The sequence below is a fragment of the Hyalella azteca genome, unplaced genomic scaffold (assembly GCF_000764305.2).
Source record: "Hyalella azteca isolate HAZT.00-mixed unplaced genomic scaffold, Hazt_2.0.2 contig11274, whole genome shotgun sequence".
NCBI classification, from domain to species: Eukaryota; Metazoa; Arthropoda; class Malacostraca; order Amphipoda; family Hyalellidae; genus Hyalella; species Hyalella azteca.
Genome location: NW_025941275.1, coordinates 607,990 through 626,078, shown reverse-complemented (window position 1 = coordinate 626,078; position 18,089 = coordinate 607,990). Strand labels below are relative to the sequence as shown.

Below are 18,089 nucleotides of genomic sequence, written 5' to 3'. Positions count from 1 at the left end.
CATCTTGAACTCTCATTCCTTTTGCTCATGTTCTATGACGATAAAAATCTGCTAAAATATCAATTGCAGAAAGTCGGGTAATAATTAATAATTGGACGATATAAAGTGTTCTGAGCATTTTAACATGGAATGATTGAATGGAAGTTTACCATCGTGTTGATGATGGTAGGGCCGCAGCTAGGGGGCAAACTAGACTATCCTTCTGGACCCTTTCAGGAAAAAGAGCCCTTCATATCATAGCGATGTCGGCGCTGAAGAATAGGCCTGATGTGGCCTGTCGCCAATTCTTGTACTTTTCGTGACTTGACCACAGGAGATCTAAAAACGGGTCCTTCGACAGGATCTTTTCCAAACTGATGATAGTTTGAAATAGCTACTAGACTTCCTCCGGGTTCGATATGGTGCTAGGCATTTCAAGTCGGACTATTTATTTCTCCATATCTTTATCTAGTCTGTTCTTGAACGCGTTTATACTCGGAGCGTCAACAATGTAATCGGGAAGGCTGTTCCACATGTTGGTGATTCGAAGCGAGAAGAAATGTTACCTCGTGGATGAGTTGCAACGCGTTTTTTTAGTTTATAGCCGTGGCCCTAGGTGTTGGTTCATGTTTCAAATTCTAGTCGGACATTAGACCTTGGGCAAGGCAAGGCAAGGTCGCAGAATCCTTCTGCGACCTTGCATAAACCATGAGTATGCCTGTATACTTCAATGAGGTTCCCAACTTTTCACGCAGACGTCGATAACAGAGGCATCATCAGGGTTAGACAAAAATTCGTCGATTGTTTCCGTTTAGAGGGAATACAATGGAGCCTAACGTATTCGTTTGTCTAAGCTCAAATAATTTGGGTTGGGGCCTAAGGCAGGCTTCTGGACTGTTTTTCTTTTCATCTCGTGACAGGCGCGCTGCTTACAATTCCTGTATGGGCGTTGCAATATCTGGCGTTGTACGGCTTGTATCGTTGTTCTGTCGCTTTTCTCCCTCGCCTGCTACAGTGTCTGGTTACTCTTGACATCTCTCGTGAAGCTTCATTCTTGTTGTGCTAGACAGCTTATGCTGAAGTCCAAATGATGTTTTACATACTCGCTGCTTTTAGTAATCGGGTATTATCACGGCTTACTGAATTGCAATGATTGAGTTGGTTTGTGGCAGTAACTGAAGATAAACTATAGCGCAGTGGTGCCAGAGATAATGATTAATCTATGTTGTATCTGATGCTATTCTCGATACTGCAGAATTTTCAGTCTTGGTATGTGTCTCAAACCCACAATTCACTGCTCCAGTCTTGGTGTTCTTGATTGTGCAGTGACCTCCCCGAACTCAACCAGAATTTTCAGAGCTACTTGATGGTCTGGAAACGTCTACCCAGTGGACCAATCTTGGCGATCATTAACACTGTCACTTCAACTATAATTAATTCAACCGGAAATATCACGAGAGTGCCATCAGTATAATATACGTCTAAAAATTACTTTTTAAAGACAACACTTCTAAAGAATCCAGTGTCTCCAATGTTACATATGTACAATGAATATCTCACTTTATTTTCGAATATTTAAAACATTAATTTTTCAATTTTAGTAATATATAAATTTTGTTTCAAAATTATTTATTATGTCAATTGATTCATGCATTGCCTCCGACTTCACACAAGCGTGCAAAATTTCAGATCAATTGGACAGGGAAAAGTGTGTCAAATATCAGTTATAAGATTTGTACCTGACAAAATTATTTTTTAAATTTTTTTAATATTGAAAAAAATTTAATTTTAAAATAATTTGTTTTATCGTTTGATTCATGCATTGTCTCCAACTTTACGCAAGTGTGCAAAATTTCAGATCGATAGCATTAGTAGAAGTGTGTTAAATTTCGATTATAAGATTTGTAGCAGACAGACAGACAAACAAGAAGTGAAGCTAAAGAGAAATGTTGTAATAATAATATACGACTGTGAAGTTAGGCACAACATGGGTCAAAAAAGCTAAATTAATTGCTTTGAAGATGCTGATTCTTTGCCATGGCACACAGCTATCACCAATTACACTTCTCCATATATTGCAGTGGACAATCAAAATATCTGATGACANCAAACTATCGCCAGTCATGAAAAGATCCGGTCAAATGACACGAGTTTAGATCTATGAACAAGGCACGAAATGGAAAAGAATCGGCGACAGGCCACATCAGGCCTACACTTCAGAGCCGACATCACTATGTTATGTTATGTTATGTTATGACAATTTGGAATTTATGCAGAATTTGCCACAAATTTCCATAAAACATTGAACAAGTATAAATGCATTGACCGATCCTTCATTACTGCATTTCTTCTAACAATAATTAATGCTCTGTCAGTCCGACTGATGAAAGACTAATTCTCAGCTCGAATTTTTTTGTAGAAGGCCGTAGACTGATTTTCGGATAGATAAAACATAGAATACATTTACATCTAAATGCATTACCTAAATATTGTTCGAAAAGAGGGCTAAATAGTTTCCACGTTGATTAAAATGATTGGATGTGCTATACTGATTTTTAAAATGTGTTCTAAATTCATGTAAAGAAAAGCGCACTTTTTGCCCTAATGTGATGGAGCCCTCATTTTGCTGGTCACTTCGAATCTTAATTCCGCACCAAAGGATGGGCAACTGAGACGTCGTCCACCGCATTTAGATTGGGTCTCTATAAACAAAATTAGCGGAGCCTCACATACACGACATACATACGACATTCACCAGATGCGAACGATCAGTCACATGCAGGCTTTATCAATCATACAGGTAATTTTCAAATCACTATCACTTCAAATCACTGGTAATCACTTATTCGCCACATCCGACCGATCACTTATTCGCCACATGCACACGATTAATTATTCGCCACGGGCAAGCGATCACTTATCCGCCACGTGTGAGCGATCATCTATTCGCCACATGCACACGATTAATTATTCGCCATACACATACGATTAATTATTCGCAACGTGCACATGATTCGCTATATATATATTATATATACGATAGACTATTCGCCTCCTGCAAACAATCAATTATTCGCCGCAATCGATCAATTATTCTTCAACTATTCGCCACATTCAAACGTACACGTTTATTTCTTATTTGATGTATTATACTAATTTTTAAAATATGTTCTAAATTCATGTAAAGAAAGGAGCACTTTTTGCCTTCATGGGATGGTGCCCTCATTTTGTCGATCATTGTTCGCCACATGTAACCGATTTTGTCGATTACTTGTTCGCCACATGCAACCGATCACTTATTCGTCACATGTACACGATTAATTATTCGCCATGCACATACAATTAATTGTTCGCCACGGGCAAGCGATCACTTATTCTCCATGTGTGAGCGATCACATGTTCGTCATACACAGACGATCACTTATTCGTCACGTGCACATGATTAGTTATTCACCATATATCGACTATTCGCCTCCTGCAAACAATCGATTATTCGCCGCAATCGATCAATTATTCGTCAACTATTCGCCAATCAATCAACTATTCGCCACACGGTCATTTATCCGTCACACAGGAACGACCGCAAAACAGCACCGGGAAAAACTGGTAACCCAGTCTGCTTTTCTTACAAGTTTAACAGTGATTACACGGGTGTGAAAAAAATCTAAAATTTGTTAATATTTCTGAAAGGGTGACTGTTTTTTTTGCTCTGATTTCATTTTGGGTCACGATAACTTCAATTAATGACTTGAAAGGGCATTAATTTGAATTGAACTTTCATTTTATATTTAATTAAATGTCTATAGCACCTCCCTTCCCACCACAATATCGATTAATTTTTTTTATAATTTTTAACGACGTCAATATTTTAAGCTTTCCGTTTTCATGTTATGCGATTTATAAAGCGTGGAAGAGCACATCCAGCACTAGTATTAGTGGGTAGGTATCAAAATTTGTTAGAAACAAGAAAATAGCTAAATATTTTTAATCAAAAAGTGTTGGACAATAATTTACTATCAACGTGTCAAGTGTTCATGGAATAAAATCACACAGGAAAACAGCGAATAACATCACCATTGCCTGCCTATTATTTGTTAGTGTGACCGATTCGACACTTCAGCGAACTCGCGTGCGAACTCGCCTGCGAGCTCGAACTTCATTTTCAACTGTGGCACTCATAACTCCTTCAATTATGAACGGATTTTATTCAAATTTGAAATATAAGTAGATAATATCAGTACGCTGCGGAGGGTATTTTTTTCAATTTTATTCATCAATAATTTTCTTTTTAATACGGAAAACCTAACTTAATTTTCAACTAGCAGAAGTATATCGTTTGTTGTTTATTTTGCTGCTGTTAAAATGCATTTTTCGAACGACATTGCCAATCATTATTCATTAAAATTTAGTCCCAGCAATCATTCGACGTCGACTCAACGGAAAACGCAATTTACTACTCACGTAACTCTTATCCTGCTACTCTGAACTTTCAAATCTGATACTTTGAATCCCGGTACTCTCGCTTCCAAGACATTTTTATACGATTTTGTACCGTGTTGCAGTTTGCGTGGGAAAAGTCTGACGAAAAAGTGAATTTTTTCCAAGGATTAAATTTCAACCGATATTTGACAAGAAATGTTTAGGTGATGTCTCGGAACACAGGATACATGCTTCGTACGTCTGTCGTGTAGTACAGGTATTTGCAGCTTCCCCAACCTATTTGATCTCTTTCATGCCGATGTCAGTACTCAGTGGCAGGACTCGATTGCCAGTCGAAAACTGAAAAGGTTCTTGCGACATTGCGTGGGCGTTGAAACTTGAACGTTTGCTGTCAAAAATGTCGAAATACTTTGGATTCAGCGTTTTGGGTAGTGATGTTGATTTGGATGATATGCATTTAAAAAGAAAGCCTGAAAAACAGTCTAAAGCTGAAACACCGCCTCCTGCTCCTGCTAAGAAAACTAGTGCCAAGCCTAAAGCTAATAAGAAAGCTAAAGAAGTTCAATCGGTATGTATGAAACCACCTTCTTTTATGTCAAATTAACAAAATTTTATATGGAACTCTCAAATTCACAGTATCAGACTTGACAAATTTCTTATTTTCAAAATTACCCGTCACCTGTGTAAGTCCATAGTGGCAAAGCAGAGAGTTTCTTAGACTCTTCCTCAAGTTCATTTTTGAGTCCTATAAGTAGACCAGTAAAGTATCTTGGATACCAGAGTTATCATACATAAGAAATCTGTTAAAATCTGGGGTAAATGAGGAAATTAAAAGTGAACTGATTCTAAAAAAATCTCTGGTTTGCCACTAATTCATAGTGGCAAAGCAGAGAGTTTTTTAGACTCTCCCTCGAGTTCATTTTTGAGTCTTATAAGTAGACCAGTAAAGTATCATGGATACCAGCATTATCTTACATAAGAAATTGATTTAAGTCTTGAGTAAATGAAGAAATTGAAAATGAACTGATTCTAAAAATCTCTGGTTTGTCACTATGGGCCCTAGTATGGAATATATCTACTTGGCGAGCCGTGACTGAATTTTTCGAGCCGTGGTTTTATGGATTTGCCAGCCGTGATTCCATTTCTACGAGCCGTGATTCTATTTCACCACATAGTGGCAAAGCAGAGAGTTTTTTAGACTCTGTCTCAAGTTCATTTTTGAGTCCTATAAGTAGACCAGTAAAGTATCATGCATAGTGGCAAAGCAGAGAGTTTTTTAGACTCTCCCTCAAGTTCATTTTTGAGTCCTATAAGTAGACCAGTAAAGTATCATGGATACCAGCATTATCATACTTGAGAAATTGGTTAAAATCTTGAGTAAACGAGGAAATTAAAAATGAACTGATTCTAAAAAATCTCTGGTTTGTCACTATGTTTCACCAAGCCGTGAATTCCATATCTCGGCCATGAAAAGCCATTTATGAGGTGCGAATGCGAATTTATTTACAAAGTTTATGCACGTGTTACCCCAAATCTCTAATTTTACCCTTAAACAGTCAAACTTCTTCAACAAACGTTTTGTTTATTTGTTTACATTACGATGTTTATGTTTTTTCTGCAAGATATTTTTGGCGGAAACGGTAAAGCGATGTGGATTGCGTAAGTTGAAAATTTTATGAAATGACATGTTTGCGAAGTGCAAACCGCGATTTTTTAATCGAACAAAAATTTATGACATTCGAGCCGCGAGATTTCATACCTACTGAAATTATATGATATTAGAGCCGCGATATTTCATACCTACTGAAATTATATGATATTAGAGCCGCGATATTTCAGACAAAAATAGGACTTTTCCAGACTAGACTATGGCCACTATGGACTGTAACCTGTCCCGTAGACCAGATGCTAGTTCTTCCCTAATCCCTACTATCCCTAGTTCAAGTATACCTAGTTGTAATTTTAAATAAGTCGAGCTTATTTTAATTCAATTTGATCAGTATAATCTTCAGTCTTGCAGGATTAGGAAAATCCTGCTTGTTATTTTTTTTCTGAAAAATTGATGTTAGGTATAATGTCAAAATGAAAATCTAATCAGGCTATTCTAATGTGAAATAGCTATTATTAGGCAGAAGTTTCCCAAAATTGCTTGTAAAAAGATAATTTTACAGATTATTTTAAAAAATTGTGGGTAAAAAGAGGTTGTTTTTCTTATTTTAGCTGAAGAAATGAGATATGAGGAAAGGGTGACATTCCATGGTCAGGAAGATGTGCCAGGTGCACGGGAATTTATTTCGTCATTTTAACGACCTGCGCGGTGCGCCGTACTACAGGATGGAATTCTAATATTGACTGTTCATATATTATTCCCGATACACCTACACTAGTTTTTCGATACAACATTATTTCAGGCAAAAAAATGAACTTCTTATAGGCTTAAAACACGTATGGGTATGCTAAGTTTCTATAAAGTAGGCTAACTCACTTGGAATGTTGCGTGCCAGCAAGGCTGCAGGCGCGTCTTCCACTCAACAATTAAAATTATACAAATTATTAGTTCGTTAAAGATTTCTTTCTTAATATCACTGCAAAGAAGTAAACTTAATAAAGTAATTACAGCTACCGTGACTACGCTGTCAAGCATACTTTTTGATGATGCATACACTAAACACGCAATTCATGGGAGCGAGAATACACAGAACAACAAAAGCAGTTGCCCGGCATGCAACTGCAAAAACAAATGACGATCGCGGCGCGGCAGCGGCGGCACGGATCATAACGTTAATATAGTCAATGCAAGAGAATGATTAATTATGATATTTCTGATAGAGATTTGAAATATTTTCGGAAGCCTAAAACTATAACAAATTATTCCGTTAGTTTGACATGGTTGATTTCATTGAAACAATTTTCCATCATTTAAATGTCACTGTGAAATGTGGATCAAATTTATTTATTATGAAATTGAACTTTACAAGACCAAAACAAGGTGTCTGACACCGTCTTGTCTAATGTCAACAGTCAACACAATGTTGCCATACGCCGTGAAAGATTATCAGTTTATCCCATCATTCTGTGTGGATTCGAGAACTTTGTTGGTATTGGTGAAATCGTGAGAATTTTCTGCGAAAGTATACGTAATTTTTATTCTTTATTTTGGAACATATTCATTACAAATTTGTCGATACGGATACACGACTAGTGATGTATTGGAGGGAAGAGTCGCCTACTTTTTATCGGTTTTTGAACCACACGCAAGCGAGTTAGAGGAAGTGCAGCTGTCCGGGTGTCCGCACCCGCAGTTTCTGACGAGCTCAGTGTAAGAGTATGAGTAATTGAGTATCAATTGTCACTTCGGTGGAAGGTGTAAGGTGGTAAATTTTTCGATACACATTCTTTTGTTAACATGATAATATATTACCTATACAGAATTCCATACTGCCGTACTACATTGGTAAAAAAATGCGCCGTGCGCCGTACTTTAGAAAGCTAAAATAGTTCTGCTATTTTAGTCAACAATATAGCCAAGTAGGCCTATATTGACTACGCGAGTCGAACTGACAATAATAAAATGTAAGTAAGACATGTCCGGGTTACTTCTGACTCTTCCGGTTGTCCGCCTTGTCGGATACGGAACGTACCGTAAAATGGGGTTACTTAGACCACTTTTTTTTATAAATGATGCCATTTTTTTACTAGCTAAATTAAACTTGAATTACAGGTCTATACTCTAGCTTCACTCACCTTAAATTTCTGGCTCCTGTCTCTCATAGACTTTATGTAATTTAAAAAAAAGTGATGGTCTTTGTTACCCCAGCTCTTGGGGTAACTTAGACCAGGTGGTAAAATCAATTATATTTTTTGGTAAAATAACTCCAAATAACTCCAGGTTTTGGTGCATTGTTGTAGAACTCTTCTAGTTACATATGCAAGTGACAAACTTGAGGAAAGTGTCATAGTTTGCAAATGGGGGGCACCGCCCCATAATGAGGGAAATGTGACTACCTAATGGCAGCCCTGATGGGGTAACAGAGTGGAAATCTAAGATTAGAGGTTCACTTAAAAAAAAGCGTTCCGCCTTGAAAAAAAAAAACGTTCCAGGCAAGTGGAAACTAGAAACAGGTATGCAGGTCATCAGAAATCAGCCTCGGCATGAACGTTACGTCAGGCAACACAGAGAAAATCCCAATATTGTTAATTGTGCGTGTCACTCACGGATAAGCAAGAGGAATCTACTGAAAGACACATTGTGCTCAGTAGAACACGTTGTGCTCAGTAGAAGTTACAAGGTCGCTACTGACACCAGTAGAGACTCATCACTCCCAGTCACCGATAAGCAAGGAAGATCTTGGGAAGGCTGCATAAGCTTTGTGCCCCGCATGAACGTTTCCGAGGTCGCCGGTAGAGACGCGTCACTCTCCGGTGAGCAAAGGATATCTTGAGGAGGCCTCACAACGTTGCAGCCGGTAAAGGATGTACCGTAAAATGGGGTAACTTAGACCGGCGAGGTAACTTAGACCACTTTTCGTTTTTTTAACAAAAACCCCCACAACTCAAAAACTATTTGACATAGAAAAATTTTGTCAATGGGCATTAGAGGCCTAATACTGAGGCTACATAACACAATAGAAAGATTTAAAAAGTTTGCATATCTAATAGGTTAAAATATTAAAAATGTGACCCATGAAAAAAAGCTATTATTTAAAGCCTGTCAGAGTACCCCCTCCAATTTTTTTATTTTTTGGTTAAATAACTCCAGGTTTCAATGCATTGTAGTAGAACTCTTCTAGTTACATATGCAAATGACAAATTTTAGGAAAGTGTCATAGTTTGCAAATGGGAGGCGCCGCCCCCAAATGGGGTAACTTAGACCACCTAATGTCAGCCCTGATGGGGTAACATAGACCGGCTTGGAAGTTAATATAAAATTACCATATATAACATATTTTATGTTTGACAGCCTATTTATGTTTTTTCTTTATGTTTCAGACTCTACAGAGTCTGTTATATGGTAATTTTAACTTAATTTCCAAGCCAGTCAATATTACCCCATCAGGGCTGCCATTAGGTAGTCACATTTCCCTCATTATGGGGCGGTGCCCCCCATTTGCAAACTATGACACTTTCCTCAAATTTGTCATTTGCATATGTAACTAGAAGAGTTCTACTACAATGCATCAAAACCTGGAGTTATTTAACCAAAAAATAAAAAAATTGGAGGGGGTACTCTGACAGGCTTTAAATAATAGCTTTTTTTCATGGGTCACATTTTTAATTTTTTAACCTATTAGATATGCAAACTTTTCAAATCTTTCTATTGTGTTATGTAGCCTCAGTATTAGGCCTTTAATGCTCATTGACAAAATTTTTCTATGTCAAATAGTTTTTGAGTTGTGGGGGTTTTTGTTAAAAAAATGAAAAGTGGTCTAAGTTATCCCGCCGGTCTAAGTTACCCCATTTTACGGTACGGTAATCGTAAACTGCGGCTGTTATACATACGAAATGTAAACAGACGGTGTTCAGTGTTGCCATATGACTTTGGAGAAAATTTCTTCCAAAATAAAGATGGCCGGGATTGCGCGAACACGTGCGCGAAGATAATAAATTTTCATTACATTGCGCCAACTGTGCACAGCAATAGCTTAAAAAAAGTGAAAATGCGTGGGAAAATTCACCGAAAACATACATCATCCTGAGTGTGGGTGACATTGGCCAGATTCATGAGTGTTTTTCTCTGATTCACATGAGAGGCTCTGGCTTATGCCTAATTAGGGAATTTAATCAATTTACTTAATACTGAAATATTATGGCTCAAAAGTGACATATTTATTAATGATGACTTTGGAATCCCAAAGCTTATGTTAATAATTAAATAGGAGGTAACTGATGTTAATAATTACATAGAAGGTAATTCATCTAGCAGGAAATTCATAGCTTAAAAATAGCAGGAAGGCTTTGAAAGTAGATCCTATGAACTGGAAGTTTCACTAGTTCAGTATACAGTCAGAGATGGGGGAAGACAGGACCAAAATCACTAACAAGCTCGTAGCACCTATACCATGAATAAATGAAAAACCTTGAACCTACCAGGAAATAGTTGCTCTAATAGATTCTTATATCAAATTGAACTCGGTGCAATCAGTATGCATGTCTGTTGAATAATTTTAATCTATGAGGTAAAATAGGACCATTTGAGGGTAAGATGAAACTTGTGGGATGAAACTGAACCATTTGGTGGTCCCATCTTACCCCATGTCCAGTCCTTTTTTACCCCCATATTAGAATGCACATCAGGCAGTAAGGGTAACTGGTAGGAATGTCTGGTATGGCTCAAAAGTTACTTCTTACTTGAGGTTACCTGAATACCCATCCACAAACCTGGCAAAAAAATATTATGTCACTTGACAGAGCTTATTTACCCAATAAGGTTAACTATTTTCTGACCTATCACCACATAGGTTAAAAAATATTGCCTAGAATTCATTATTTGCAGTACATTGTTGAAACAAACACTGAAATGACAGGAAATGGTTGCTCTAACAGATTCTTATATCAAATTGAACTCAGTGCAATCAGTGTGCATGTCATAGGCTGGTCCTTTCTTACCCCATGAAGGCTGTGATCCCATCTTACCCCATCAGACTATACTATATTTTAGCCTATGAGCCTTATTAGGATTTTTTTTCAAAATTGGCAATTGAATATTATAATTTCACAGATAATTTTTAAAAATTACAACCTAAAATATCTCTTTTTTTTTCTTTAAAAAATTAACTATGAGCGATTTATATGCACCAAATTTTGTGCCATCCCATTTATAATTCTTCAAAAATTCTTAAAAAATTATCTAAATACTCATCTCATCCATAAAGAAACTTGTATATTTAGCAAGCTAGGACTCAACAATAGCATTCCAATTAACAAGCTATATCTGAAGCGAGTGACTCCTGTTAATTTAGCCTGGGTTCCAGTATTACTGACTATTAATATATGATGACTTTATCTTATAAATTCATGCTAAATTTTCAACACGGTAAGGAATTTATCTACAGTCATGCTTCAAATGAGTAATTAAAGCTTTTAATGATGGCTTTGAATCTCTGGAATTGAATGTAATGCTGGGGAACTACCGTCAACCGGGGTAATTCGGGACGATTTTGAGCGTTTTTTGTTAATAACTTCTTACGATGAAACATTTCATAAACAAGTTTAGGCTCATTTTATTAATTTTTCAAAGCTAGTAAATGTCGTATTTTTCGACTCCCTTTATACTACATAGATAGGAAAAATGTTGACGTTTACGCCACTATTTTTAGTTTTGCAATATTCCAATTAGTTTTGCTACTATAACAGTTTTACGCCGTGTCGGAGGACTGTCCCGAATTACCCCGCCAGTCCCGAGTTACCCCGGTTGACGGTAAGGTTTCTGAGATGTGTATCACAACTTTCTGGTGATTACCATGCCTACCATTGCTGATTATGAATCCATAGTTTCACAGTCCATGTGGCTCTAGATATCTGTGCTAGTTTTGGTTGAACAATTTTAGAATCCTGAAATTACTAAATATCTTTTGTATTTGATGCAAATTTTGAATGGCAAGATTCTATGAAAAAGTTAGCTGCACTTATTGGCTAGCCATGCCATGGGGCTGCAATGTTATATGCTAAAGACAAGCAATTATTTATTATATATGAGTCTATTTTTGATGAATACATCCCTAGGATTTTGACATTTTACACAATTTCTATTTTAATAATTATTACATATTTTGCTTTTCAGTTGCAAGCATTGGCCTTTGGTGATAGCAAACCTAAGAAAAAATCAGCTGGGGCAAGTCAAAATGCTTCCAAGGCCAGCAAAGCAGCAGCTGCTGATAAAAAGAAGTCAAATAACATGTGCAATGGTGCAGGAGTGGAGGATGGCAACAAGGCTCTCTCTGAGGACTGGCAATCAAGAGACCAAAAGGTAACATAAAGAATGGTAAAATCTAAGACTTTAAAATTATGTGTTCCCTCGAATGAAGTTTATTAATGAATGCAAATGAATTAGGTGGCTATACTAATCCTAACTGCTCACCATACTACTTGTTGGTGTATTATGATTACTGTATCAAATGTCAGTATTGTTATTACTCTCACGAGATGGACATCTCAATGAAATTTCCTGAAATTCTACATATGTGTATCATAAATGTATACTAAGAAGAAATATTAGACATTAAATGAATGGGTTAAGAAAACTCTCCCATTCAAGTTATTGGGAGACATTAACCCTTTAACCATACCTATGCAAGTAACCATAGATGGTCACTTAGAACCACCTCCCAAAGAGATCCAATAAGTCTTCTGGTTTGTGTTAGGAGCTTTCTCCCCATGCTTCTGTCAATCACTAGGTAATTATCTGACCATCATTCAATACATTAGTATCACCACCTACCACACCCCAATATTAAAATTTGAGCATTGAAATGGAAGTTATGTCTCGTACTATGAAATTCATGCGCCTTCTGCATTTTTTTCAGAAGGCAGAAGTACCGTCAAATGGGGTAATAAGGGACGGTTTTCAGCTTTTTTTGTTAATAACTTATTATCATGAAACATTTCATAAAAAAATTTGTGCTCATTTTAAAGGCATTTGTGAGGGCTATAATATGGCATCTCTGAAAAAATTTCATATGCTAATTGAAAGGTGCCAGATGCAAAATAAAAGCCTCCTGAGTTAACCCTGGGAACGGGGCAATGAGGGACACTTGGAATAAAACCTGATTTTAAAACGTTTGAAGCATGCAGAGTATACGTACTCATCTATTACTAACATTATTCTGAAGACCTCCTCTTCCTTTGTAGATGATGTAAATGACATTTCCTGTGATTTTTACTTGTGTTTCCTTTATTGACATGATATTACACTTTACTGTATTATTGATGTGATTTTACCTAATCCATGGACATGCCATTGAACATTGACAACAACCTTGTCCACTGCAAACTTCATATCAGCAGCCACAAAGAATTTTTTCTGTAGCTAGGCTTACAAGACGGCTGTAATTTTGCACCATTTTATCGAGTCCAGTGATTTACTACAACAATAATATACGTTTAAAAATTACCGGTACTTTTTAAAGACAATACTTCTAAAGAATCCAGTGTTTCCAATGTTATAGATGTACAATGAATTTCTAATTTTATTTTCAAATATTTAAAAAATTAATTTTTCAATTTTTTTAATATATAAAATTTTGTTCAAAATTATTTATTATGTCAGTTGATTCATGCATTGTCTCCAACTTCACACAAGTGTGCAAAATTTCATATCAATTGGACAGGTAAAAGTGTGTCAAATATCAATTATAAGATTTGTATGTAGCGGACAAAATTATTTTTTCCATTTTTTTTAATATTGAAAAAAAAATTTTTATTCCTAAAATTATTTATTTTGTCATTTGATTCATGCATTGTCTCCAACTTTACGCAAATGTGCAAAATTTCAGATTGATAGGATAAGTAGAAGTGTATTAAATTTAGATTACATACAAGATTTGTAGTAGACAGACAGACAAACAAGAAGTGAAGTTAAAGAGAAGTGTTGTAAAAATAGATTGTAAAAAACATACCTGAAACAGAAAAGAATATTTTAGTGACAACCATCATATTTTTGAGAAAAAAATTGTTGCTTAGGTTAATTACTTTTCATTCTAAGTTGCCTGGAGCATAATTCTATCTATGACATTCTATGCACAATTTTGTGATGACCAATGATGCATTAATTTTTGTTAAGCAACATTTTTTTTGCTAAGTGAGGTAAATGTAATCCAAATTATTTGTTGTTAATTGATTTTTTTTTGTTAACTGGAGCCTTTGCTAACCAAGGTTCTACTGTAAATGCATTTTTAGGAGTGCTCATATTATCCCATCATGTGGATATGGCTGCCATTTTTTTGGGGAATGAGCTATGCCAATTCTGTTGAGCACGTTCTTAAGCTAACACCAGTGTGCAACTTTTATGAGAGTAAATTTTTTTAATACAGTGAACATTTTTTTGGCTACAGACCTTAGCAGAGGTACTTTTCCAAAATTTCGCTTTCCACACTTTTTTTCAGGGATATGATTTAACGTGCATTATGCTATATAGATAGGAAAAATGTTGAACTTTATGCCACTATTTTTAGTTTTGCAATATTTTAATTAGTTTAGCTGCTATATATAACATTTCTACGAAATGTTTAGCACTGTCCCTTATTACCCTGCCCGTCCCTTATTACCCTGTTTGATGGTATAAATATATATTTAACTACTTAAGTTAACTTTCAAGATTGAATTGAATCAAATTGAATTTAAATATTGATATCTTCAATTGCATAAACTAAATTTTAATTATAAAGAATGAATTTTGTGTAGGGACTGCATTTAATAAATTTGTAAAGTGCAATTTACACCTCCAATATGAATTTTTTTTTAAAATACATCAAGTGATTATTTCATATACTTCTTACTTTCTTGCACTGGTTTCTGAAATTTCAATTTCTGGATATTTCTTTTCTTGCCCACAAAAGGGTTTTAAAACATGATGGAAAATTTCGGGACATTTCTACCACTGAAAGTCTAGGAAAAGAGCACATTAGAAAGTTATTCTATGACGAAATTTTATATATAGTTGTCACAAGTAATTGAAACACGATGAAAAAGAATTACTGAATGTAATTTTAAATATTTTTATGTCAGGTTACTCATAACTTTGTCTACTTTAATGTTATTTTATTTCCTCATAATTTTATTTACTCTATTATGATTCTCGAGCATGCCAATCCAAGTTGTACTTTTCTACTGAAAAAATGCGAGTTAATTCTATGCTTTTCTCTTTCAGTACGTAGAAGAGGTCCATGAAAAGGAGTTGAGGGAAGCTCTAATGCTCTCTAAATTAGATTATGAAGCTAACAGAATTGCTCCTGATGCGGCTGAGCAACAACCAAGAGAAAATTCCAAGACCAAAAAGAAGAAAAAAGATAAGCCGGTCACCATATCACTTTCGGAATTCAATTCTTTGAATGACAAGAAGGTGTGTTTGTCCACTTGAAGAAAGGTACTCTCAATTGTAAACTTACTAAGGCTAGTGGAACCTAAATTTCAAAAACCAAATAGTTGTGTTGAACCACTACTTATGCCACATAATTGCATTGTTGTACTTTTTAGGTATTGACTCGTATATTGATGTTGAGCAGAGTCAATATTATTGACTTTGATGTTGAGCAGAGCGAGGCCAAGAGACCTCAGAACGGGGTGGTGGAATCCACCAAAAAGTCTGCTACTTCCAAGGCTGAGACCCCCAAGAGTGATAATTTCTTCTCTGATCTTGACAGTTCTGTTCGTAATACCATTGCAAATGAAGCAAGACAGAAGAAATACGCTGAACATCTTGCTAAACAGAGGGTGAGATTTTCTTTGTGTATACCGAATGTGTCTGTGTTTGAATTTCGGCTGTTGCTGCCTGTGTTTGAAGCTTGGCTGTTGCTGCGTGTGTCTCTGTATTTGAAGCTTGGTTGTTGCCAAGTGTGTCTGTGTTTGTAACTGTTATTGTTCCCTTTATCACAAACGTCAATATGCTGGGTGAAGAACTTGCCTCTATCTCTTAGTTCCTGTGATGAGGCCAACGCAATTAAAATGAGCACTTTTTTGCAATGAGTGAACTGGGATGGCAAAATATTGCGTGCCATGAAATTGAACTGTGCACAAGCTGAAGTAGAGAACAAATGTATCTATTAGTGTCATTTATCGTTATTTTTTTCTGTTTTATTTGTCTTTTTTATTTATTGTTCATTTGTCTTTTAAATTATTGAAACGGTAAGTATTGAAAGTATGAAACACTTTTTTTCTCTTCATCCATTACTCCTATACTCCTTCATCCATTACACTAATATTCATCTCTTCAGTAAATGACTACAGGAGGGAATATTCCCTCCTGTAGTCATTTACTGAAGAGATGAATATTAGTGTGTTGTATTGTTTAATACAATACCAATAGTGCGGCAGAAATCTCATTCATCTCATTACGTATGAATCTCTGCAGTATTACACAAATATTTTATACTCGTTCCAGGCTGCCCAACCATCCAACACTGGCTCGGTGCTCGTGCCCATAAGCGAGGTGGAGAAGCGTGACTTTGAGATCCAGGCGCTGCGGCTCGAGGTTGAGAGTCTAAAAGACTCGCTCGAGAAAGTCAAGCTCAGGAATAAGAAACTTTGCGAGGTCATGAAACCTTCTTGATAATTAGCTGCACCATTTGTTTACATTGCATGTTGTGTCAGTAAACTACTCGTGAAATAATTCAACGAAATTTAATGAATTCAACCAACTTCAAATTTTTTATTGGTGATTATTTAACAATCTTACTTTTTTCTCAGAGAGAGTAATTTATTAATTTATTCTGTCCTACTTGCAAGATCTCAGAAAATTCATTTTAAACTGGTCTCCAGTCTCCCATTCTTCTTCTCAGTTAATTTTTTACTTTTTTGAACGCGTGTGATATATATGCTCTTGTCCTGCTCAATGGTTTCAAAGATTTCTGTGAGTAAAATTAGACATAACAGAAGTTTGGCTGCTGCCACTAACGCTGCACTGTATGGTGCTGACCGCTTCATCCCTCACCACTAACGCTGCACCGTATGGTGCTGGCCGCTTCATCCCTCACCACTAACGCTGCACCGTATGGTGCTGGCCGCTTCATCCCTCGCCACTAACGCTGCACTGTGTGCTGGTGACCGCTTCATCCCTCACCACTAACGCTGCACTCACTGTATGACGATGTCAGTTCATTACCAATAAATTTCCATGATCGCGTGCAGGTGCTCGGTGCTGCGGAGATGCGCACGGTTGGAGAGATCGTCGTCGAGTTGGAGAAAGTATCTCGAGCTCGCGACGAGTTGAGCGCTGAAGTCGCCAAACTCAGCGAACAGCTCGAGCAGGAGAAGACCAAAGTCTCGCAATTGCAGGAAAAGGTGAGAGTTCAGAGGTAATGTGCATTATTTATCCTATGAAATCACACTATCAAATATCAGAGTCCAATCAATGTATGTGGGTAAGACCGGCGTAGAAGATGCCTAACTTGGATACAGTCCACAATGAGTATTTTTTTTGTTATTTTACTGACGTTTTCTACCAGTTGACTGCGTACAAGTATGAAATACTTCATGAAGTGACAAATATATTTACGCTAGCGAAAGTTGTACGAGTGTTTAATTTTATTTCGTTGTTTCCATTACAGACTCGCAAAAAGTGATAAGGTGTTGGAGGTTAGACTTCGACGATATTCCGTTGTCCAATCTACAACTTTGAAGTTGACACGGTGATTTATTTGAGGATTTTTGAGTTATATTGGTAACGAATATTTTTTCTTCCTTATGGTGCAGCATTAAAACATTTCGTTCTTCATAAAGGTTGCTAAAGCAGTAGCTGAATATTGTGTGCCAGAGCCGATAAATACCTGTGATAATCTTTGCAAATGTTCTAATTTTACCTGAAGCAATGAATGAGTTGAACAATGGTCTAATGTTTATGTCTGGTTTTTATATATCCTGATCAGAATGTGGCCGTATGTGCGGTATCGTAAGGACCTTGGAATTGTACCAAGCGCCTCAGAACAGGCGACTCTATTTTTTAGGAAACATAACACACC

At 36.4% G+C, this 18,089-nt stretch overlaps 1 protein-coding gene across 1 annotated transcript; it reads left to right on the top strand.

Annotated features, from left to right (window-relative positions):
• Window positions 1-4,612: 4,612 nt before the first annotated feature.
• LOC108680643 (G kinase-anchoring protein 1) lies at window positions 4,613-17,969 on the top strand. Its single transcript, XM_018169517.2, has 7 exons — window positions 4,613-4,987; window positions 12,200-12,385; window positions 15,284-15,475; window positions 15,670-15,846; window positions 16,514-16,663; window positions 17,260-17,412; window positions 17,679-17,969. Exons 1-7 carry the CDS (start codon window positions 4,817-4,819, stop codon window positions 17,691-17,693), a joined length of 1,044 nt encoding a protein of 347 aa, XP_018025006.1. The 5' UTR covers window positions 4,613-4,816; the 3' UTR covers window positions 17,694-17,969.
• Window positions 17,970-18,089: the final 120 nt, after the last annotated feature.